Source organism: Cibotium barometz, chromosome 3 (assembly GCF_041138505.1).
Source record: "Cibotium barometz isolate CiBa-2024 chromosome 3, ASM4113850v1, whole genome shotgun sequence".
Taxonomy (NCBI): domain Eukaryota; kingdom Viridiplantae; phylum Streptophyta; class Polypodiopsida; order Cyatheales; family Cibotiaceae; genus Cibotium; species Cibotium barometz.
This window is the reverse complement of record NC_141048.1, coordinates 60,200,772-60,226,436: the sequence shown is the minus strand read 5'-3', so window position 1 is coordinate 60,226,436 and position 25,665 is coordinate 60,200,772. Positions and strand designations below refer to the sequence as shown.

Genomic DNA, 25,665 nt, shown 5'->3' with positions numbered 1-25,665 from the left:
GTGAAAGCTCAACTCAATCGGAGAACGTGAGTCGGAGGGTGCTGGCAGCGTAGCCCTGGGAGCCGATGCCTGCTCTGATACCAATTGTTGGAATTAGGGTTGCAGGAAAGCACACAAAGCTTGGAGAAGAAGAAGCAAGAATGCACACAACACAAAGTGTATTAGATTGTGTCAATGTACAAAAGATAAGTTAGCCCTAGAAGGATGGGCGTATATATAAGCCGGGGGAAAAAACCTCCTAAAGAGGGAAAAAGTGCCTCGGCGGTCCTAAGTGTGTTCACACACATCACTGCCTATATATATATATGGCAACATTTATGCATCTTTCTATGCATAAAATGAAAATTGATGAAAATAACTCTTTTGAAATAAAAATAATTCCTTTATGCATCTTTCTATGCATAAAATGAAAATTGATGAAAATAACTCTTTTGAAATAAAAATAATTTCTTTATGCATCTTTCTATGCATAAAATGAAAATTGATGAAAATAACTCTTTTGAAATAAAAATAATTTTCTTTATGCATCTTTCTATGCATAAAATAAAAATTGATAAAAAAATAACTCTTTTGAAATAAAAAATAATTTCTTTATGTATCTTTCTATGCATAAAATGAAAATTGATGAAAATAACTCTTTTGAAATAAAAATAAATTTCTTTATGCATCTTTCTATGCATAAAATAAAAATTGATGAAAATAACTCTTTTGAAATTTTAAAAAAAAATCTTTCTGCATCTTTCTATATGCATAAAATGAAAATTGATGAAAATAACTTTTTTGAAATAAAAATAATTTCTTTATGCATCTTTCTATGCATAAAATAAAAATTGATGAAAATAACTCTTTTGAAATAAAAAATAATTTCTTTATGCATCTTTTTATGCATAAAATGAAAATTGATGAAAATAACTCTTTTGAAATAAAAAATAATTTCTTTATGCATCTTTCTATGCATAAAATAAAAATTGATGAAAATAACTCTTTTGAAATAAAAATAAATTTCTTTATGAATCTTTCTATGCCTAAAATAAAAATTACACTTTTAGAATACACAATTGGTGGGGATTACTCTTTTTTGGATAATAAAAGATAAAACTTATTTCACCAATTTTTAGAAAATTTTGCCATAACCTCCTTTGTATGGCTGACCATTTTTCAATTTTTTCTAACTTAAAATTACTTAAAAATTATCCCCAATTGGTTTTAAGCACTCTAAACTAATCAAATTTCACTTTTAAAAGAAAAACAATATGAAAAGTTTAATTCTAACAATTAGACTACTTAACTATAAAGAAGGGCTGAATTTAAGAATGAGAGAGGGGGAAAGCCTTTCCAAGAAGGCATAGCATGTGTTTATCATTTTAAGATAACAAACAATTTAGAAAACCAATAAAATAATAAGAAAAAGTAAGATTTCTTACTTACATGAAATTGTGGGAGCTTTCCTTTGGCTTGATGGTTTGAGGGATCTACTCTTGTTTGCAACAAGAGTGGCCACCAATTCTTTAGAAGAGGGAATGGTCAAAAACTAGTGAATTATTAAGAAATTCACAGTTCTTGGCTCTTGGGAGGAGTAGAGTAACAGTGCATAAAACACTATTAAACTTCAACAAAGGAGGAGGCTTCTATTTGTACGAAAAAGTGAGCTCCTAACCAAGCAAACTGATTCTAGAATTTATCAGTTTGGTCAATTTTTGACCATTTTTAGGTCAGTTTAGCTTACTGGTCAAAAACTAGTGAATTATTAAGAAATTCACAGTTCTTGGCTCTTGAGAGGAGTAGAGTAACAGTGCATAAAACACTATTAAACTTCAACAAAGGGGGAGGCTTCTATTTGTAGGAAAAAGTGAGCTCCTAACCAAGCAAACTGATTCTAGAATTTTTCAAATTAGTTTGGTCAATTTTTGACCATTTTTAGGTCAGTTTAGCTTACTTTTTGGAGCTAGACTTGAATTAGGAGAGAGGAGAGATGAAATATCTCAATTTTTGATGATTTAAAACTCCATTACACATGTGAAGTAGGTGCCTCATTCATGAGGAGGGGAATTTTTATTTTGAGGTGTCAAAAATCCATTTTTTTAGAATTCCTTTGGTCCTTAGTCCACTCTTCATCTTATGTGAGTATTTACTCATTTTTGGGGGGATTTTCTTTATTTCTTCTATTTATCTTCTCCACACGTTTGGATGTATCTGATTGGCCCCTCAAAACCTTAATTTAAGGTTTTTCAAAAATCTGGACCCTAGGATGAGGCCTCTTGAACAGATTATACTTGATTTCTAATGCACCTTTTGAAAATCTTTTTGAACTTCTGTTTCGGGGGAACTTATTTTAATAAGAAGAGATATTTTTCCATCCAAAATCTGAATAACCTCTCTCTAGAATATTTTCTCTCTCTAGGCCAAAACAGGCAAAAACAAGATCTTTTATATTTCTGAAGAGGGATTTGATTACAGGGGAAGATGCTGGACATCTTGAGAGGCTGGGGAGAAATCTTACATTCTACCCCACTTAAAAAACGCGAGATGTCCTCATCTCGCAAAGCTAGAGGAGAATTGTTTTCCTTAAGATCCAAATGATTCTGAGTTCCTTATAGTCTAGAGAACCCAACAGAATCCTGGGATAAAGATCTCTTATATAAAACTCATCATCAGATAATAATTCACTCAGATCGTAACATTCAATCCTTATCACAATAATGGTCCATTAGACCGAGATTTCTATCTGAACAGTCCGCCATGGAAATTTTCAATTTTACAAAGTTTTAATGACACCCCTTAACTTGATCCACTGGGTCAAGTGTTAACAGCAGCAATCTGCCAGCACAATCCACTGGGTTAACACTTGATCCACTTGGTCAAGTGTTAACAGTAGCAATCTGCCAGCACAATCCACTAATCTCATAGTGATTTGCTAAAGTCATTAACGTCATTCCAGCTACGAACATTATCACAGGGACTCGTCCCATTCATCCTTATTGTGGTTCTTATGGTTGCTTCATTTCAATTGATATCAGAGCCTTGCTTTTGATCGACTCTCTCTAATTTTCTTGAAAATCTTTTGAGTGTTCTTGATTTTCTTGATCAAGAAGATGGTTATGGGGGTGACCTTGACTGGGCAAATTTCCTTTTCTTTGTTTAATTCCTAAGCTTTTGGGACAATGGGTTTACTGTGGACTAAATTCTTGGGGAGCCGCACCAAATTTCAAAACCTAAGACCAAATTTGGAAGAAAATTTCACTCATCTTGATTAGTGTGACTAATCAAAACATTTTTTCTTTTTCCCTCTTCTTTGTGCTTGATCTTGGAGCTATGGAGCTTCAATCTTAAGTTTTAAGCTAGCAAAAGTTTAGGGTAATGGATTGGGCAAGTGTTGGCTACATCTCAAGCTTTGTTGTGATTTCTTTTCTCATGCTAATTGCCATTAGGCTGCACCATTTTCTACTTAATCTTGAGCCTTGTCAAGCCTACAAATTCTATCTAATACTTGCCATAATTAGTGATCTTGGTTAAGGCATGGTTGTTGGGGCCTTCTTTTAGGCTCTATAGGGAGCTATTTCTTGCACGATTTTGTCCATGAAGATACCATGAAGATGTCTATGTTTTTCTTGATTTGGAAGATGGAGACTCACACAAATACAACAAAATGCTTGGGAATGCATCACTAAAGTGTAAGCAAGACTTTAATCTCTTCAATGTTTCCAAGTTTAAAGTTCTTTATAATAGGGTTCCCATAGAAAAATCAGGGTTTCTTTCATAAATTTTGGAGAATTTCTTCAATAATCTCCTCCCTCATGCTTAGTTCCTCTCATACATGCATTTGGTTGTTGATTAAGCCAAGATTAAATGTGCTTTTCCCTCTGTTCAATAGGGCTTTTCTTGAAAATCAGGGTTTCCACTTAAAATTTTTAAGATCCAAGGTGTTAGTTCTCTTCTCCTATCTCTTCTCTACCCTCTCATATTATTGAATTGCAATAATGATCACAATTTCAGGGTTTCTTGGGAGAAATAGTGTTTTGGGAATTGCCCTCAAGATTAGGATTTGTGGTGGGATTTCTTGAGTTTTCAATCTACAATCCTTCTTCCCTTGATCTTCTCTATACAATCATGCATTGCTTGATCAATTTGGCTAAGGGCATTAAGGTTTTGGGAGAAAACAAGGTTTAGGGGAAAATTCTTGCATATCATGGTATTCTCATCATTCCCTTGCATATAGCTTGCATTATTTTGAACCTCTACTTGCTCTTTATCATTCCCACACATTTTTCCAATCATTGTAACCTATACATGCAAAGAAGCCAACAATTGGATTGAAAGAAGAGAAAAGTATGCAATCAATGATGCTTCTTGCATTTTTATTGCCTTGGTGAGGGCATTGTTTAATTCTCTTTGGTTGGGTGACTATTCCATGCCTTGGAGCAAAGGATTTTGATGAAGAAAGTGTAAAAGGAGCATAATGCGAGAATGATTACATGCTAAAGTTGTAATGTACGTGAGCATGAGTACATGCTTGGAATTGTAAGCCATCAAACACTCTACTCTCTTTACATTGTTAGATTCTCAATCAAACTGTACAAGTTCATTCCAAATAAGCACTAGAATCTAGCATGTTGAGAGGGTACCTTTGGAATTGGTGGAGAGGCCAAGGGAGAGCATGGCTTGAACTCTCCTTGTCGTCGTGAGTGCTTTTGGAAAAGTGGCAAGGAGGGGGATTAGGTAAGACATGGCCTCAACCCTTGCGATTGGATTTCAAAATTTAGTAAGGGGGTGAGAAGGCTTAGCTAGGAGATCGACAAGTGAAATCTCTCCATCAACTTGCTACATTGAATCAAATGGGCAATGGTTTATGCCTACAAGTGACAGTGATTTGAAAAGCAATTGATAATCAATGAGATTTGCAAGGATGCATAGTTGGCATTATTGGGCACATTGGTATTGAGATTGGCTCATAAATGCACTAAGATCATGCTGAAATTTTACCAAAATCTATTCAAAATTCCTTGGATGGATTCTAATTGATGCATATTGATGGATTCTAATTGATGCATATTGATGCTTTGGATATGTCAGGATGCAAACATGACTTGATTTACAAGTTATGGTTGATAATTTGACATAATCTATAGTTTTCAAAAAAGTGTGATTTAATCTAAGAGATTTTGGACTAAACCTAAATTGAATATTCCACGTCATTAGGGCTTCCCATAGAGCACTCACCCACCCTGTTTGGTTTCTTGGTTAAGGAGTTACACCCATTTCTCTACCGCGTACCCTGTTTGGACAAAATTTGAACCAAGTCTTGGATCATAAATTTGGCTTTACCATTGTGTTCTCCACTGCCAAATACTTTAACCACCAAGTTTCAACTCATTTGGAGCATTGCAGTGCAAGCAGTGGACCAAATTATCACTATTTGACTATAAGGTCAAAATAGAGGCATATAGAGTGTTGATTGAACCAAAAGTGTGCATAGGCTTATCCCTTATGTTAATCCCTCCTTATAGAGCCCTAGAATACCCAAATCCGATTCTCCTACATCATCCTATAAACAAATTTGCCGAAACAGTTCTACTTGGCCGATAAGCCAAGAGGTAGACCTAGAAAGTTATCATTAGCAATGGAGGATATGGAAGGAGAGGAATCGACGATGGAACATGGTACTATAGACACAATGGAAAGATTGAAGAGAAAATGGTTGAGCACTCATAAAAATGTATCTCAATCCATGGGTCAAACTTCAAACGGAGTTGAAGCGGATGCTACCATGGGAAGTGCCCATAAGCACACCTCTCAAAGTTCACAAGCCATTTCAAATGATACTCTCTTAGAATTGCTTGTGAATAAACTTTATTTTAAGCCACTCATGGATAGATTGGATATCATCAACCAAACTTTGAATTCAAATTTTGAGTCTATGACTACCAAAATGGTAGCCATTGAAGATCAATTAGGTCAATCCATGAATCAACACCATGAAGAAGCTATAGAATTGGTGGGGTTCATGAGGGCAAGCAACCTATGTATGAAGTTCATTATAGTGGTCACAAGGGAGGTAAACAAGCTATGCAAGAGGCTTCTAAAAAGGCTCCTTCATTTGGATTCATGATGGATGCTAGGAAACCTCTCATAAAGGATTTTGGGCCTTCTTCATTTCAGCCCGGCACTTCTCAAGTGAATAGTAAACCACCACAAGATTCATTCAAGCCTATGGATTCATGCTATGGAGATGCCAAGAAGATACCATCTTATTCAAAATCAAATCATTCCATCATGGTAGAGATGAGGAGATGCTTTGGGATAAGGATGGGGCCGATCATGATTAGGAGCACATGTCTTTTGCACAAAGACAAGTGGAAGCTCATGATAGTTGGATGGAATTTCCTTCTTTGTTAAGAAGGAGTACAAATACTTTGTTCAATTTTCCAATTCTTACATGCAATTGCAAAAGAACAAGCCACATCATGGGATTCCTTCTTCCAATGCTTCCAAAGATATCAAGGACAAGGTGTCCCTCTCCAAGTTCAAGGGTGATGGTTCCGCTTTGCATGAGTTGGAGTGGATCACCAAGCTAGACACTTATTTTCAGCTCTACCCTAAGAGTGAGTAAGATAAAGTGCAATTTTCCTCCTTAAACTTGGAATATTATGCTCACCAATGGTGGAGACATATGGTTAAACATGGGAATGTACCACACTCATGGGAATGTACCACACTCATGGGATGATTTGAAAAGGGAGATGAACTTAACTTTTATCTCACCTTTGGTGCTTGATAGATACCATTATCAATGGTATGAGCTTTCTCAAAAGGGCCCGATAGTAAGGGAGTACATTAAAGCTTTATGAAGGTATCCATGTATGTGGAAAGGCTTAATGAGCAAATAAAGATGAAGAAGTTTATACATGTGGGTTGGATTCTTCCATCAAGGCAGATGTGTCGGCTCAAAGACCACCTACCCTTAAAGAGGCTATGAGGTTGGCGGAGCTTTATGAACCCAAATACAGAAAATCACAGCCCAATTTACTCATGAATGACTCATCTAAGCCACCCATTATTTCTTCTAATAAGGGTAATAAGGGCACAAACTCTCTTTCTATACCATCCTCTTCCATTCCTAGATTTCCTACCATTTATGTGGGTGGACTACCCAAGAGTGAAGCTCCTTTTGATGCAAAGAAAGGGAATACTTCCACCAAGAAGTCTCCTCAAACCTTCAACAAGACTCCAAGGATGGATGACCCAAATATTTATGAGTTAAGAAGCAAAAGCTTATGCTTCAAGTGCAAAGAGACATGGTCACCCGAGCATGTATGCAAAGCTAAGAAGGTTGTAGCCACCATGATTCTCATGGATGGAGGAGAGGATGCCAAGGAGTCTTATGAAGTTGAAGAATTTAAAGACTGCCATGAAGGAACACAAGTTGAAGAGCCACATGAGGATCAGCCTTTCATAAAAAAGGGTGATGCATTTCAATTTGACCCCCTTGGTGGGTGCTCATGATGTGGATGTAGGCACTATCAATGCCAAAAAGCATGGTCATACACAATCCCAAAGTCAACTTGAAAAAAAAAATTAGAGTGACAAAAAAACAAGTGGTCTCAAGAGCCTTGTGAGAAAATGGAAAACTTGAAGGAGATGAGGGGACCAATGTGCTCAATCTCATGGCAGATGATAGAACCCTTGATACTTCCCTGTTGAGGGCACCCCATTAGGTCTTTCTTAAAATACTAAGAATTTAGTGAGTATTTGGACACAAATATAGTGTAAAACAAGAAATGGAGCAATATACAATAGAGACAAGCTCACTACCAAAAACACAACAATAAAAGAGCTCAAGGAGGATATGGACCAAGAGAAACACCTACACAACCTCATTTTCAAAGGAGATTTGTCAACTGAAAAAAGCACACATAGATTGGCATGATAAACTAGAGATTGTCCACAAATAAAATATGAACCTTAATGTTAAATACATATAGTTTTTAATAATATGGTGTTGGTTTATTGTTTCCTTTATATAACTAGGATACTAGGATCTTTGGGAGAAAAAGAGCCAATTATTTTCAGCCATGAATAAAATCAAAGAGGACATTATAATATCAAACAAACTAAAATAATATGAGAAGGGGTAAAAGTATCTGTGACATTATAAGTATAAAAAATAAACCATTTTTAATGCTCAACACAAGAGGTGCATAAGTTGGACATGAGCACTACCTATTTAAAAAGAAAATGTCAATTTCCAAACATGACCTTAGCTAATGCTAAATTTAATCATACTCACACTACAAAAACCCATTTAATTAATGCACAACACATATTTCAATAAGCAATGTTGAAGATAGAGAGAGAGAGAGAGAGAGAGAGAGAGAGAGAGAGAATATATGTGACATTGTAAGTATAAAAGTATCTAGTTCTAATTCTTAACTGGAGGTGCATAAGTTGCACATGAGCAATGCATAGTCGAAAAGAAAATGTCCATTTCCAAACATGACCTTATTTAAAATAGTTTTCAAGCATGCTAATTCATGCTACAAAAACCTAGGTTCACACACATGCCTTTCAAGCAATACTAGTATTTAAGTGTGCTAACAAACAAGGGTGTCTATATATGTGCGTGTGTTTGTGTGTGTGTGTGTGTGTGTGTGTGTGTGTGTGTGTGTGGTAAGAGAGAGAGAGAACGTTGTTTTAATGTCGTAGGAACAACCCAAGAGACCAAACAAGATCTATCTGACAGGAGTGAGATTCGAACACAAGACGTGTTGAATAACAACTCCATGAGCTAACCGATCTACCACACATTGGGTGATAGAAAGGTTAGCCCATTTTGTTTATTTACTCACACACCCTCACACATGATTTTGCCTCTCAAGGTAGCCACTACTAACCTTGGACAATTCATACATATATACATATGTGCATATGTGAGTGCATGCGTGCATTCGCGTGTGTAGCCTCACACATGATTTTGCCTCTCAAGGTAGCCACTAACCTTGGACAATTCATACATACATACATATATGCATATGTGAGTGCATGCGTGCGTTCGCATGTGTAACCTCACACACGTGCATGTGTGTGCACGTGCACACACATGAGCGCATGTGCATGTGTGTCAATGTGCACGTGCATGTGTGCATGTGTGTGTGTGTGTGTGTGTGTGTGTGTGTGTGTGTGTGTGTGTGTGTGTGTGTGTGTGTGTGCACGCGCGCGTCACTTGTTTAAAAAGTTTGAACATACAAACTTGCTAAAAGAATGTAGCTATCATAATCAACAAACTAAAACCAGTATGTAGATCACTTCTAAGCTTGTCTTATGAAACACCAATTATTAATTTTATCTATAATATATTTGTAAGCTTCAGTCCCATGATATTTGAATATTTTGAAATTCTACACTAAATATCATCAACATATGAATGTATTTTTTAAAGATTATTACATCATATGAAAAATTAAGGCATTGATACAAATTGTTCATATGACCACTTTTGGTTCTCATATGCTCCATGGAGTACATTGTTCAACTGGAAGAATTTGTATTTGCCCACCCCTTGTGGCTTGTTTAGTATGAAACTTCCTTCATACATGTTTCCATCTCGAAGGATCCATTCTCCATTATCAAAATTTCCAAGTGTCCAAGTCCCACAAAACTGTTCCACAATTCCATGTTTGTGTTTATTTACAACGTTTAGTACTTCATATACACATCTGTAAGCACATTACATACTATTTTTTTGAAGTAAAGTAACAACTACCTTCATTTGCATAGATTTTGTGTTTTCAACATACCTGGCTCATACTTTCTTTGAAATAGTATGTCCCCATTCCATGTCTTTTGTCCTCAAGCCATTCACCTTTATATATGTCACCATTTGGATAGGTGTAGGTTCCAAATCCATCCTTTTTCCCACTCTTCCAAGACCCTATTGACATATGATGGCATAATTCGATTGTTTTCTTCCTTGTTGAAGTTTTGAACATAGATTTGAGATGAAAAACACAGGCTTTTAAGGTTTTTCCTTGAATGTGAAAATGTAGGCATCCAAAAGCTTCAGAGATTTTTACCAACACAACAAGATTCAAGCCATGTTAAAGTCCCAACATCACTTATATGAAGGCATACCATCATATGAGCTTTTATCCGGGTATGTCATAACCCCTTGCCCTTCCTTCAAATTGTCAACATATCCTCCCTCATAATTAGCACCATTGGCAAATTTGTACAGACCATGTCCTTGTTTCTTTCCCATGTCATATGAACCTTCATAAGAGTCTCCATTTGAGTAATTTGCAACACCTTGACCATGTGGAATGTACTCAACTAGTTCTCCACTCCATGTCTTCAAAGTCAACATGTAACCAAGTTAGAGCATGCATCCCTCATATATACAGGCATCACATAAGTCTCCATGTCTTGAAAACCATCACAGAACTTAGTGGGAGCATAATAACTCGAGTGTTTCTCACATACATGTGTGCATGCTTTTAACTCTCACATTCACGCATGCATATGCTTTTAACTCCCACCTTCATGCATGCATATGCTTTTAACTCCCACATTCAAGCATGCATATGCTTCCCACATGCATGCATGCATATGCTTTTAACTCCCACATTCATGCATGCATATGCTTCTACATGGTGTATTATTAGATACAGCAAATTAAATGTGAAGGCATATGAGACGCACCATAACATGTTCTTCTTCCTCTTCCTCTCCTTCTTCATCATCATCATCATTTGCCATAGCTAATCACTCTCTCTTCGAAAGGGAAAAAAATGCTTAAATTTTAATTTCCCTGATTATGCTTAAAAACGAAAGGCTCATCGCTCTCTTTAACGTTAAGAAAATTTTATGGCAGCAATAGGACAAAACCTGGCTTGCTTGAGAAGAAGAGGATGCGCTTCAGTCGACAATGTCTTCTTTTGTAAAAGCGGTTGCGTTCCGTTTTATTTACCCACCTTTATATCTTGCATTAATTTGATTACTCGCCCCTAAGTCACTTTGATCCTTGGTATTCTTCTCTATAATATATTTACCCACATTTATATCTTGCATTAATTTGATTACTCGCCCCTAAGTCACTTTGATCCTTGGTATTCTTCTCTATAATATATTAAGGAGAGGTTTCACATTCCTGAGGTTTGGGAGGGAGTAGAGAGGTTTGGTGTAGGTTTGGGAGGGAGTAGAGAGGTTTGGTGTAGTTTTGGGGAGAGGAGGGGATTTAAAAATGGGCATGAAGCCTACTAGCATTTTTAAGGATATAGCCAGTAAGAATTTAATCAGTAGGAAATATAGCCAGTAAGAATTTGACCAATAGAAATATTGACCAGTAAGAAATATAGCCAATAAGAATTTGACAAATAGAAATATTACCAATAAAAACATAGCCAATAAGAATTTGACATATTAACAATAAAAATATAGCCAATATAAATTCAAACAATAAAATTTTAACTAATAGAAAATATAACCAATATAAATTTAAACAATCTAATTTATAACAACGAAGATATAAATAGTAAATATTTCTCTACTTTTGTTAATATGCCCGACAACGAAGCCTCTACCACATTGTGAATAAATCAATGAAACCTTGTCATTGTGCATGTGTGCCAGTGACATTAGGGCCAAAAAGTCTTTAAAAAAAGCTCTTTCTTAATTTTTTGATTAAGGAACTGACAAATAACAAGTTGCCACGTGCACAAAAATATGACATTCTTGTCTCCTTCATCTTGGAGGTTTCGGGCTTATTTTCAAATTCAAAACGGCCATCCTTCTCTGATTTAGCCAAAATACGCTTAAAACGAGGTGAAGTAGTCACTTTCAAGGGTGGAATAAATCTCTTTTTGCGTGAGGTCCAAAAAAGCAAGGTGCATTAACTATCCCTTTTTGGCAATTTGAATTCCTCTCACATTACAATACGCGCCATTTCACAATACGCGCCATTTCTCTCAAACACTATTTTCGCCATTTTTCTTCTATTCTTCAAGCTTTAATGGCGGCTTCTCGACGCCCTACTCACACTATTACTTCTTGTAGTAATAAATAGAGGCCACAATAAGTGGAAAAAAATTCTTTCAATTAATCATCGAAAGCTAAGATTATCAAGCACTAATGTTAGCTAAGGCTAAGGGCATCATTTGTCATAAGGTTATCATAATGTTAGCAAGGCTAAGGGCTCCATTTGTTATAAGGTTATCATCAAGCACTAATGTTATATGAGGCTAATGGCGCCATTTGACAAATGGGATTTTTAAAAAACTGAATATGCCAAGGAACTCCAAAATCAATTGCCCCTTCCATAGGGTGCACCACTCCACCTTCATATGATCTTGGCCCTAATGCATACTTTGCATACTCATTTGGGACGCGTATCAAACGCACCATACCTAAAGTATTGCAACTACCTTATGGACAAGAGGATGATTCCAAACGCATTCCCATACAAGGTATGGACATTATGAGTTTTTGATGCTACCTTTTGGTCTCACCAATGGCCTAGCTCCTTTCCTACATACGATGAATGATCAACACGCTTGAAATATGCAACCCTGCCCTAGACTTCAAAATTTTCAAAATTGAAGGCCTAGGTGTTGTTTTGGCCTTCATTTGAAGCCTACTATTAAGGAAAATTTGCTTTTATGGCCTTTATTTGCAAGCGTCTTTTTAGTGGTAGCCCTTACCTGAAGGCTAAAATGGCTTTGATGCCCATTGCAACCTTCAAGTTTATGGGATCGATATCATCCTTATCTTGTTAAGTTATTTGTAGTCTTTCTTGACAATGTCGTCGTATCTAGTAAGATTCTTAGAAGGAATGTTGCTACAAGCCTAGGTAGAAATAAGCCCCTGCTTATTACTGACATGTATTGCACCACAATACACCTTAGGCCTGACACCAACCAGCTTCGGGGGGCGGGGGGGGTGTGGGGGGCCTTGACTTACTCTCCTTGGACTGTGCACCTTCATCTAGGACACCATCAGTGTTTAGCATTGCTGAACCTGAAGCTCTGATACCAATGTCATATGTGTCGCAGAAGCTTTGTCTTCTTTCAGCCCTAAACACCTTTCATAGGAACACAGATGCAAAATGCAAGGAAGAGATGGAGAGGAGAGAGAGATAGCTGTATTTTCGGTATATTCATATGATACAAAAAGATACATGTTCTTGGCATCCCTACGCATGCCCAAAAAGGTAGCTACAAGCCTACTCTATGATTTATTGTGACCTATCGCCATGAAGATATCAGATGACAGAAAGAACTCTTGGCTGAGCCTTATATGCATGTAGACACCAACTCCTGCTGGCCGACTGCTGTGGGCCAGCATCTATGGACATAAAATCCATAAATGCTGCTGACCAGTCCAGAATGCTACTCACACCTGGCTGACCAAGCCCTGCTCCCTGGGGATCCTGTCCTTCCAGTGCCCTGCTCCTGCCCTAAATCTTCTCTTTTTCTGCTGCCTTTCTGAGATTAGCCCTGGGATGAGCATGTCCATGTGCATGCACATGACATTGAAGGAGGTGCAGCCAGTTTCTCAAGTTCCTGATCTGTCCATGCACGAAGAGCACAGTCAGCAGTATTCATCCCACATAATGACCTTACTTCATTCTCATATCATTTAAGCAAATACTGCAACAGAGAAAATGGGGGGGTGTCTTGGCCATCAGGATCAAACGCCAATGTCCACCATCTAAGTGTTTCCACATTTGATCCTCTTCATGTTAAATTAATAGCATCCACAAGGCTCTCTGATAGTTGCAGCACACAAAACAGCAAGTTCACGAATGATTTGCGGCTATCATAGGTACACATGGCAACTACTTTGGTGGGACCAGTAAATTCTAGGCAAGGAACCTGCCATCTACATGATCCTGCTCAAACTGATACATATAAGTCATGGCATTACCAAACAAGAGAACCATAGTATCTATTCTCCTCCGTCATCACCTTGTTGAGGTACAACTAGAATGGTTCGCCCATGCAACAAACAGCTTGACTAGAAAGGCTTTTCTTGAGACACTGCTGAAAGCCACCTTCCAGGATGACTCTGAAAGGGCTGGTTTGTAGACAGAAAAGAGAACACTTGCTTTGCCCAAACTGTTCAACCTGGCCTGAGTCTCATCTGCCAACCTAAAGCCTTGTTCTTGTCACTGCAAGAATCTGCTTCAGCTTCCTCATGCTGAGATTTTTCTTTGACCTCTTTCTGAAGCCTCTCTTCTCAAGACAATTTAAGGTAAACTTGCAGCTCAAAAATAGCAAGTTGGCCTGCCCAATCTTGCTTCTCATTGGTTGTTTCTTGACTTGCCTCTACGTAGCAACTTGCTCCAATCTAAGTTCCGGGTCTGCTTTGATCTGCTTTCACAACAAAGTTACATGGACTGCCTAGCATGGAGGAATGGCCAAAAAAAAAAAACATGAGAAGAAAGGTCTCACATGAAAATTTGTGTCAAAACCTTTTTCTGATACCAATCTCAGGTATTCCAAGGAAACCTATTTCAAATAAGTAATAAATTACAGTACTGGATCATTTAGACAGCAATACAGAGTGGTGATTTCATGATAGTGTGCCTTAGATTGACGTTATTTTTCTGGCAACAGGGTCTATCATGGGCCTTTTGGGCCAAGGCACTTCTCCTAAAAGAAGTAATACAGTTTACAGTACTGGATTATTTAGACAGCAATACAGAGTAGTGATTTCATGATAGTGTGCCTCAGGTTAACATTACTTTTCTGGAAACAGGTTCTGTCATGAGCCTTTCGGGCTAAGGCACTAATCCCAATGTAGAAGGGTGGGACGCCACACGAGAGGGTGAGGTGTAGAGTAGGTTGCTGAAGAAGAAGCAACCATCTCCTCCATGCGAGAAGAGGAAGAAGAGCCTCAATCCAAGTGTCCCATGATTGAACCTATTGAACAAAAGAGTAACCTCTACCACTCGTATAACAATCATGAAATTGCTACACCTTCGAACAAGTAAGGTATAGCAATTTGAATCTGAGTTCAGGTCTGCTTTCACAACAAAGTTACATGGACCACCTGTTGCTCCATCTCTAGCATGGAGAAATGGCAAAAAAAAAACACAAAAATTTCTTTCCACATGATTCACATGAAAATCTGATGTCAAAACTTGTTCTAATACCAATGTCACATATACCAAGGGAACTGATTTCAAAAAACCAATACATTAAATTACTGGATTATTTAGACATCAATAGAGTGGTGATTTCATGCTAGTGTGCCTCAGGTTGACCTTACTTTTCTGGCAACAGGTTGCCTCTTGCCTAAGGCCCTTCTCCCAAAAGAAGTAATGTCCAAGGGTGGGATGCCAAAGGAGAGGCATAGGAGACGATAACAAAGGTGAAGCATAAGGTAGGGCCCTGTTGAAGAACTAACCACCTCCTTCATGCAAGAAAAGGAAGAAGAGTCTCAATCCACAAGGCCCATGATGGAAGCTATTGAACAAAAGAGTAACCGCTGACCACTTGCAACATCATGAAATCGCTACACTTTCAAACAAATAAGGGAACAATTGAAATATTATGTATGAAAGCGCCTCACCAGAACATATAGTTAAAATAACCCACGTCCTCAACACTGGAGCAAAACAGTAAAACCTAGAAAACCTGGGTATATGCCTATCCTCAAATACAGGAGAACACCAAAGGAAAAAAAGTACTAGACAGTAAACCAAGATGAAACTTAAGGACTACTTGATATGTTTAAAAAACACCAAAATAAGTTGCCCACGCAAAAAAGAGCCAAAACATTGTTTAGCCAAGTCCAAGCTGATCTGAATCCGGTAAACAATCAATGAGACAAGCCACAAGTCAAGATGAAAGAAGAACCACAACCACTTCTCGATGTGCCATGATGTGTCACAAGGTATGAGATAGTGACATAGAATTTGCTCCTTCACTTGTGCTGCAGAGGCTATCATGGACTGCCAAAGTTGCTCAAAGAGAAGCACCCTCACCATCACAATCCAGAAGTCTCAATGCCGTAAAAGACCACTCACGGCTAAAAATCCAACCTTACATATTGTAGCTCAATGTGCATAGAAAACAAAATTAGAATTAGTCAGAAAGACGCTAATTCCATGCAGTGGACATCAAACATACATGAAGCTAGTGAGTCAGTCACACGTGAACTAGGGGCTTCTTCCATAGCAAGGATATATTAACCTGCAAGGTCTTAACATCTAAAGTCTCAACAAGCTCCAGCTAACTACTACTCTGCATGAATGGTGTTTGATGGCAGAAGACTAATACAAGACAATAATTTACCTGAAGGAAATCTATGGTAAGACAACCAGATTAAGAAATGGAATAGAGGAGATAGTGCACAACAGTATGTAACTTGTGAGAAACATGAGGCATTAGTTAAATGCCGAAGGAGTGTCGAGAGAAACAGCAAGAAGTGAAAAAAGGTGAAGAAGTTGTGAAAGGCAAAAATGGAATGTAGATACAGGTATCACTAGCCAACGGGAAGATCTCGCAAAGAAGTGAGTAAAAAGTGTCATGAGCGATGAGCAAAGGGAAGAATGGGTAGCTCCATAGCTAGAAGAGGGAAGTGGATCATCAATAGATGTTGATCAAGTTGTCCACCACGTTGTCCCTCGGTGCCTGAAGAAGTGGGGCTGGAATAAAAATAATTATAGATAAAACACAGGAGCATTGATATGAAAGAGGCACAGCATATGGTGGAGTAAGAAAACTAGGGAGGCAGAAGGAGAAAGTGGCAGGGGTGGAGCAGAAAGAGCACATAGGTGAAACAGTAGGAGAAGCGAAGTGTCATGTGCTGAACAGCATATGTGGAAGGGTGGAGGCCAGGGTGACTCCACAGGGGCATAATGGGAAACTTGAGGCGAAGTCTGTGTCTAGGTAGCGGAGGAACAAGGGAAGTAAGATGAGAAGCAAATATGGAGAAAGCGATGGAGGCGTGGTAGGAAAGAAGCATGATAAGACAGTGGAGTGATAAGCCCAAGATAGTAACCTAGAAGGAGTGGCAAAAGCCACAGCAACATGGTTGAAATGCACAGTGAATGAGAGTCTGCCCTGAAGTAGACGAAAGGGAACTCTGGACAGCTCAGTTTGTGGGCTGCCATGCCACATGTCTTCACTTCCACTCTTGCTTTTGCATGGATGTCCGTATGCTCCGCAATTACCCAAACCTTACTGTTTGGCAGACTTCTTGATCACTCTCCTCATGCACACATCTTTCTTACCATCCCAGTCCCTCCATCACCAAAATATTGACTCTGACTACAAAAGGCATAGAAGAAGAAGACTGAGGATGGTGTAGTAGCGTCATAGGGGAAAGGCAAATGAGGAACACAGTGACGAGTGCTCATAGCCAAACTAGTGACATCAAATGTGGAATCTTTGAAATATCCAAGAGGGCGGGCATCATGTCATGTGCTGCAACAGACCACAAAAACCTCACTAACTAAGAGACAAGGAGATATAAAAAGTCAAAGGAGATGGTGAAGTGATTCACATCAAGGGGTGATAAAGTCCATGGTCAACCTGGATGAAGTCTATTGCATCAAAACAATCTTACACATGATGGCTATCTCATCTATACAAAGAACAGTCTGCCTGGTGGAAGCTTCCATGGCATTCCATGCAGGCTTGTGCATTTGACACACATAGCAAGGTTACACATTGCTAACCTTGAATAATGGAGAGCTTGTGAATCCTCAATGACTAGTGAACATAAAAGACAGAATCCCACACCTTTATGGCTGTAGATGGTTTTGGAAAGAGATGAAATTTCATTGCAAAAAATGTTATATACAAGGCATGACACCTTTTCCCCACCCAAAGCCACATGACCATCTATTTTCCCCACTTTCTAACCGCACAAAGTACTCTTAATTTTCAAGCTTCTTTCTTTCATAAATACAAATGTTACCTTACTCCAACGGTAAAGCAAACTTGTATTCTTCTTCATTCTTAATCATTCTCCTTGCAACTAAAATTCTAAGAGTATCGAAAAAAGCAGATGTACAACAGTGAGGTGTCAATCCAAATCACCTGGCGTCTACATACCCTCCATCACCATCATCCTCCCAACCATCATCAAAGTCATCATCTGCATCTTCATGAAACCATTCTCCATCATCATCTGAAGACGATCCATAAATGTCTTCCTCCTGCTCTATGCCTGTTTCCTCCTCTGAGAAAGCCGAAAAGCTAGCCTTGATTACAGGACTGCCACCCACAAAGATCCGGTGTTGCACTTCTAAATCACCCGAAAGACCACTATTTAATTTATATGCAAATGAAGAAGCTTTGGATCCTGCCAATAATTCATGGTTTTTCTGTCTAATTGAATTGTGTTGTTGCGTCCATGTGCTAACAGCCTCGTCAAAGTCACGCCTTGGTACACCTTGAGAGATATCATCCCAAGGAAACCAGAAATCCGCAAACCTTTTTAGAGACTTGGACTCTCCAAAGACTACAGTCCTGAGGTTCTGAGCCCTGGCATCTGTGAGCATCTCTGCAAAATCGGTATCATCAGATACAAGGCAGATGCATTTGATGCCCCTGTTCATGGAGTCTGCCATCTGCTTCTTCAATGCAATGTCAGCAGCCTGGGGCTTATGCTGCACAGTTCTGACATAAATGCCAGCTCGGCGCAAGTCGGTTTCAAGGCCATAGCCAGATTTTGGGACCAAAATGGGCCGTGCAGCTTCTTTGTACCTGTTAGTTTTGGGCTGAATGGAATCTCTATACTTAGTTCTTTTCTTGCCTTTAAGAGAGTTAAGCCTGGACATTCTCTTATGCTGTTCTCTCTCATGAAGCTGTTTGAAGTGCTTCTTTAGATGGATATTTGTTTTGCATTTGTGGCCGCAGAGGCGGCATACATAGGGTTGCTCCGGCTTCACAACCCCTCTCTGTTCAAGGAGATCCAACTTCTTTCGGTCTTGCCTCTCCTCGCGGACCCATTCAGGGACATGAATAAAGGCATGGCGGTTTGCATAGGCCACCATGTCGACCACAGAGCCGAACTGTGAAGCAGCATGGCGGAGGTACAGAGCTGCATGATATGGTGATGATTTGGGGGGCTTGTTGTCAAGGTCCCAGAACACAGAAACTGTTGTGCTTCTGAAGGGCGAGACTGTTGTAGAGTCTCTGCCATAGCTGCCATTGCCGTCATAGCTGCTGTGGCGGTCAAATCCGCAGTTGCTGCTGCTGCTGCCGCTGCTGCTGAGAGGGTTGAAAGAGCACGATATGGTGATGGTGGCGATGGCGTTGGGTAAGCGCTGGTGGGGAAGAGCAGGTATATTGAGAGGCTTCGTGTTGCACAAGAAGAGAGTAGAAAATGCTGAAGATAAAGCTAGAGAAGATGGTGAGGCTCCCAGGGTCCTCATCATCCGCGATGCATTATCTCCCGTTTCCTTGTAGTAGTTCTATATCATAGGGGCCTTTCACAAGCGTCCGTCGGACTGTCCGGGCAGTTATGATTTCCCATGCTCAGCAAGGTTGGCCGGGATGCTTAGTCACAACTGAGCCTCGATAGGATGTCCATCTCGAGATTTTAAATGGAGTTAATTTGGGGTAAGAAGTTACCTCTGGCGAAGATGAGGCTTGTTTTGATGATGAGGATCGAGATGTTGAGTGGTTTGGGGTGTCCTCAAAGCTCCGAAAGGGAGCTCGAGGGTTGCCGCCCTCTTTCACCAACAACTAATTGTACAATGGCAGCAATCCATTCTCTTCCGAGGAGGATACTTTCCTTCATAATGACTACAAGGGTCACATAGAACTTGCAAAACACAAGCTTAGTTCCAATGTAACGCTCGATCGCTATAAAAAATGCCCAATCTCATGCATGAAACCCCCATCCATGAGTCTATCAAGCTCATCCTTGACTATTTGTCCATATATGCTCGATCTCATAGATGAAACCCCCATTGATGGGTCTATCAAGCTCAACCTTGACCATTTGTTCATATTTATGATTCATTGTGTAAGATTTCTATTTGTATGTTCTTGTGTCTTCCATGATAGGATGTTGTGTTTCACTACTAGGAATGGTGTGTTTCATGTCGATATATTTCCATGTGGAGACATCTTCAGTAGAGCTATCAGGACACTCTCTTGCTCAGATGTGACAACACACCCTCACACCCATCTGGCGTTTGATACCCCATCAGACATCGAATAGGTGTGAGGTCGTACCCAAACCCGCTCTTTTTTGCATACGGGACCCCTTGGGCCATATGCAAAAAAAGAGCAAGTGGCAACACACTGTCACACCTATCCACCAGCATCCGATGGGGATGAAACTTTGCGAGTGGGGGAAGAGAAGTCCCATGGACCCAGTTGCAAAGTTTCACCCCCCATTGGACGTAGATGGGTGTGACATCCTACCTAAACCCGCTCTTTTTCTGCATACGGTACCCTTTAGGCTATAAGAGCCAATGGCAACACACCATCACACCCATCCCACATCCGATAGGGAGAGAAACTTTACAAGTGGGGGGGAGAGAAGCACCATGGACCCACTTGCAAATTTTCACCCCCAACATCGGATGGGTGTGATATCCTATCCAAACCTACTCTTTTTGCATACAAAACCCCTTAGGGCATATCACATGGTTTCACCCCCAATCGGACACCGAATAGGTGTGATATCCTACCCAAACTTGCTCCTTTTTTTCATACGGGACTCCTCGGGCCATATCTAAAAAGAGCGGGTGGCAACACACCATCACACCCTTTTGATGTCCGACGACGTCCGATGGAGATAAAACTTTACAAGTGGGGGGATAAGCCCCATGGAACCGCTTGCAAAGTTTCAACCCCATCGGACCTCGGATGGGTGTGATGTCCTACCTGAACTCGCTCTTTTTTGTATACAAGATCCCTTGGGCCACATGCACAAAGGAGGGGGTGGCAACACACTATCACACCCATCCGGTATCTAATGGGAATGCCCATCCGGTATCCAATGGAGATGAAACTTTGCAAAGTGGGGGGAAAGCAACCTCATGGACCCACTTGTAAAGTTTCACATCCATTGGACGCTGGATGGGTGCAATGTCCTATCTAAAACCGCTCTTTTTTTGCATAAGGGACTCCTTAGACCATATGGAAAAAGGAGCGGGTGGCAACACACCGTCACACTCCCATTCAATGGGAACTTTACAAGTGGGGGGCCCCATCGACCCACTTACAAAGTTTCACCCCATCTGATGCTGATAGGTGTAATGTCCTACCCGAACCCGCTCGTTTGTGCATACCAAACCCCTTGGGCCATGTGCAAAAAAAAGCGAGTGGCAACACACTGTCACACCCACCATCAGACATCTAATGGACATAAAACTTTGAGTGGGGGAAGAGCGCCCCATGGACCCACTTGCAAAGTTTTGCCTCCATCAGTAGGTGTGATGTCCTACCCAAACCCGCTCTTTTTTGCATATGAGAATCCTTGGGCCATATGCAACAAAGAGCGGGTGGCAACACAATGTCATACCCATTAGGCCGATGGGGATGAAACTTTACAAGTGGGGGGAGAGTAGCCCCATGGACCGTTTCACCAACATCGAACATTGGATGGGTGTGATGTCCTACCCAAGCTCGCTCTTTTTTTTTGCATACGGGACCCTTTTGGGCCATATACACAAAGGAAGGGGTGGCAACACACTGTCACACCCATCCGACATCCGATGGGGATAAAACTTTGTGAGTGAAGGGAGAGCAACCCCATGGACCTACTTGAAAAGTTTGACACCCATTGGACGCAGTGCCAGATAGATGTGATGTCCTACCTAAACTCACTCTTTTTTTTTTACAGACGAGACCCCTTGGGCCATATGCAAAAAAGAGCAGGCGGCAACATACCATCACACCCATCTGGTGTCCCGTGGGAATGAAACTTTATAATGGGCATGAAACTTTACAAAGTGGGGGGAAAACAATCCCATAGACCCATTTAAAAAGTTTCACCCCCATCAGTCGGATGGGTGCTTGAACCCACTCTTTTTTGCATACCGAACCCCTTGGGTCATATGCAAAAAAGAGCAGATGGCAACACACCGTTACATCCATTTGATGGGGATGAAACTTTACGAGTGGGGGGAGAGTGCCCCATGGATCCATTTGCAAAGTTTCACTCCATTAGATGCCGCCGGATGGGTGTGATGTCCTACTCAAACCCACTCTTTTTTTGCATACATGACCCCTTAGGCCATATACAAAAAAAAAGCAGGTGGCATCACACCCACTCGGCATCTGATAGGGATGAAATATTGCAAGTGGGGGGAGATTAGTGCCATGGAACCACTTGCAAAGTTTTACCTCCATCGGGATGCCACCCAAATGGGTGTGATGTCCTACTCAAACCTACTCTTTTTTTGTATATGAGACCCCTTAGGCCTCATGCAAAAAAGAGTGAGAGACATCACACCGTCACAATGTCAAACTGATGGGGATGAAATATTGTGAGTGAAGGGAGAGCAGCACCATGGACCCACTTGCAAAGTTTCACCTCCAGCGGATGCCGGGTGGGTGTGGTTCTACCCAAACTCGCTCTTTTTTGCATACGGGACCCCCTGGGCCATATGTAAGAAAGAGCGCCGGACCGCCAACATCAAGGCGAGATCACATTGGTCCAATCCCCGAAAGCCCAGTGGAAGGGTGAGGTGAGGTGCATCCACTCAGATAGCATGGGGAGGTCAAATGATGCTCACATACTCGTGCTGGGCCAACTCAATATATATAGGGACAAAAGATACAAACTAAGAGAAAGATACAAATGAAGGGTGTAAAAGAAAAGCCAAATCATAATATATATGGACAAAAGATACAAACTAAGAGAAAGATACACCTAGATATAACAAAAGAGAGGAAGGAGGCTCCAATATTAATCCATAGTCTCTCTAGCTCTGAGGCTCTTCAAGATGCTCATATAATCGTGCTATGATAGGGTCCATTATGAGGGCCTCCCTTCTTGCTGTTAACTCATTGCTCTGCTGCACCATGAGCTTCATTGCAAGAACTATATGAGAGTATAAAATCACCTCCTTGGTCAACTCATACTGTACAAGCTCGATACTTCCCTTGCACATCTGACCCTATGCATAGTAGTGACCTACAACTAGCATGCTATGGGTATCAAATGAGAGCCCATAATCATCAGTCACATCACCCTCAATGTAGAATGTAGTAGTCCGCCTCCTCCTCATTTCCCTCCTTAGTAATGATGCCAAAAATGTTAACACCCACTGTCAAAATATCTATCAAGCAATTATGATCCGCCCCGTTAGGTAGTGTGACAGGATCAGCATAGTGGGGGGTAACTCTCCTCGCTCTGGCCTCAACACCTACTTGTACCAAGGATCTTCCCACTCTCGCATCTCATAGAGTCAGTAGTCACCATTGATGCATGGCCCACAAAAGCATAAACGGCACCATGTGAAGATGGTGGAGTTGCCACAGGATGTGCTCTTGATGGAGTGTAGCTTAAGTGTGCCATCCACTATCGCACAATCTAGAGAAGCACCATCAATGTCACTATTGTTAACACATCAAAAGAACCTTTTGATAATCCTAACATCTCATTGAGGGAAGGAAGAGGTAGCACCAGTGGTCAAATGCACATTACACTAATCCACTACCTACCATGCATCTCGAAACATGCATCTCGAAAGCACTCACATTGTCTCATCAGAGTTGGTGATGTCTAAGGGTGTGTTTGCTGACACACACACCCACACCATCGTGCTTCCCCTTTACTTGCCCTGTCTCAAAGAACCTGGTAACCTATCATACAATGCCAAGAATATAGCCAATAAAAGTGATGAGCACTCTTGAACTATGCCAGTCATCATGAAGATGTGAGAGCGATAACCACTAATGTAAAAGTGATACTCTCTAATGATGACTCGCTCCTATAGGGTGCTTGCTATGCCATCCAATATTACTACTATATGCCGATGACTAATATGCACCATCATGAGACCACCTATTCAAGCACATAAGAATGGGAAATGTCATATTCGTAGACAACAACAAAATAAAATATCTAGAAGACCTTAAATTGAGAATGAGGAAATGTCTCAAGCAAAACTTACTCAAAAAAGTAGTACTTTGACTGAATCTCCTGCGGTGGTGAAAACGTGTAGTTCTCTTTATGAAGTCAACCATAGAGACAACTACACCAATAGGAAGCTACTAGAAGCTAGCATGAAAACGTGTAGTTCTCTTTATGAAGTCAACCATAGAGACAACTACACCAATAGGAAGCTACTAGAAGCTAGCATGAAACTAATGGTCCTACCACTTCGCACTGTGAGCATGATGTATATGGTCATAGATGGAAGATGTAAATGTGCCATGAATGGTGTTGCACTAGTTGTAATCTCCTCGACTCCCCCCATGTGTCACATACTCATATTGTTGTCATGTCACCACCTCTCGTCCATCGAGGAATCCTCCTCACACAAGTGAAGCAACATGGTCAAGCTACCACACGAGGTACATGTCCCCACCATAACATAAGCCCCATGGTAGATGGCATCCTTTTCCCCACAGAAATAATAGCGAGAGTGAATAAAATCCCTCAAACTATAAGGCACCACTCCCGATGCCTACTAGTCAAGACACGAAAGACATCATATAAAATCTGAAATCCAATGTGGTACATACAAAGACATGTCACTACCTCAAGTAGTGCACAAACCAAGGCTTGCAAGCCTCGAATAAATGCTGGCTAATGGTGATCTTAGGGTGTGAAGACCTAAACTTAAAGTACAACTCTATCTATGTTATCTCAAGAAACCAAGCCCCATGCACTATGTACTCCATGATGAACCCTATGTCACAATGCTGTCTTGCCCTCTGGTGATGCATGACAGTGCTCCTCCTAAAATATCTATATCATTGCCCTCAACTTAGGGTCCAATAAACGAGTGCGTCTAGGTGCACGACTAGTAGCCAATCCATTTGAATACACCTTATGCTTGAGTGTGCTGTAGGATTGTCTCAGGCTCTATAGCAAACCAAGTTCTGCCCTCCTCGACGAATGTGGGCTACAAATTGTGGAAGCGGTGACACATTGTGCCATGCACGAGTGTCATAGCAATGCATCTAGCACACTAGACTGTGATGCCACATCGAGGTCGACAAAGTACTTGTCAAAGATAGCATTAGCATGGTTTTGGGCACCAGACCTAGAAAGGGATTTCCCATGAGAAGATGCCTCATCAGCGACATGGGAGAGTGGAGTGGCAAGAACATGGTCGACAATGTCATCAACATCACCAAAGTGAGGAGTGGAGGGAATTGCATTGTTATGAGACTGAGAGGAAACACTATAAGGTAAGACTAAAAAATATTATTTATATGTGAAAGGTTTGCATATAAATAAGGTTCAAGGGATTTCAAATTGGAAATACATAAAGCAATGGTTAATAGGCATTAAGGTTAAAGTAAAAGGGATGTAGATGGTATATAAGGGAAGCCCAAAAGCCACGGAAGTAGGTGCCCCCTTCTAGGGGGAGTTGAGGAGGCATTGGATAGTGAAAGGGCCATGCCTAGCCAATGAAAGGTCGAGGGGATGAAGTTGGAAGGTCATGCATCACTTAGGCCTATATAACCATGTGTTTAGGGTCCATTTGGGATATGGTGTCATGGAGAATCAAAGTTCTAGTCT

At 40.4% G+C, this 25,665-nt stretch overlaps 2 protein-coding genes across 2 annotated transcripts; both read right to left on the bottom strand.

Annotated features, from left to right (window-relative positions):
- Positions 1 to 9,454: 9,454 nt before the first annotated feature.
- LOC147640341 (uncharacterized) lies at positions 9,455 to 10,908 on the bottom strand. Its single transcript, XM_086825157.1, has 4 exons — positions 10,693 to 10,908; positions 10,126 to 10,342; positions 9,792 to 9,925; positions 9,455 to 9,652 (listed from the first exon to the last, which is right to left on the bottom strand). Exons 1-4 carry the CDS (start codon positions 10,747 to 10,749, stop codon positions 9,455 to 9,457), a joined length of 606 nt encoding a protein of 201 aa, XP_086681283.1. The 5' UTR covers positions 10,750 to 10,908.
- Positions 10,909 to 13,126: 2,218 nt separating this feature from the next.
- Positions 13,127 to 19,397, bottom strand: LOC147640340 (uncharacterized). The gene has a single exon (XM_086779513.1). The coding sequence runs from the start codon at positions 19,382 to 19,384 to the stop codon at positions 18,038 to 18,040; it is 1,347 nt and encodes a 448-aa protein (XP_086635639.1). The 5' UTR covers positions 19,385 to 19,397; the 3' UTR covers positions 13,127 to 18,037.
- Between the last annotated feature and the right edge of the window lie 6,268 nt (positions 19,398 to 25,665).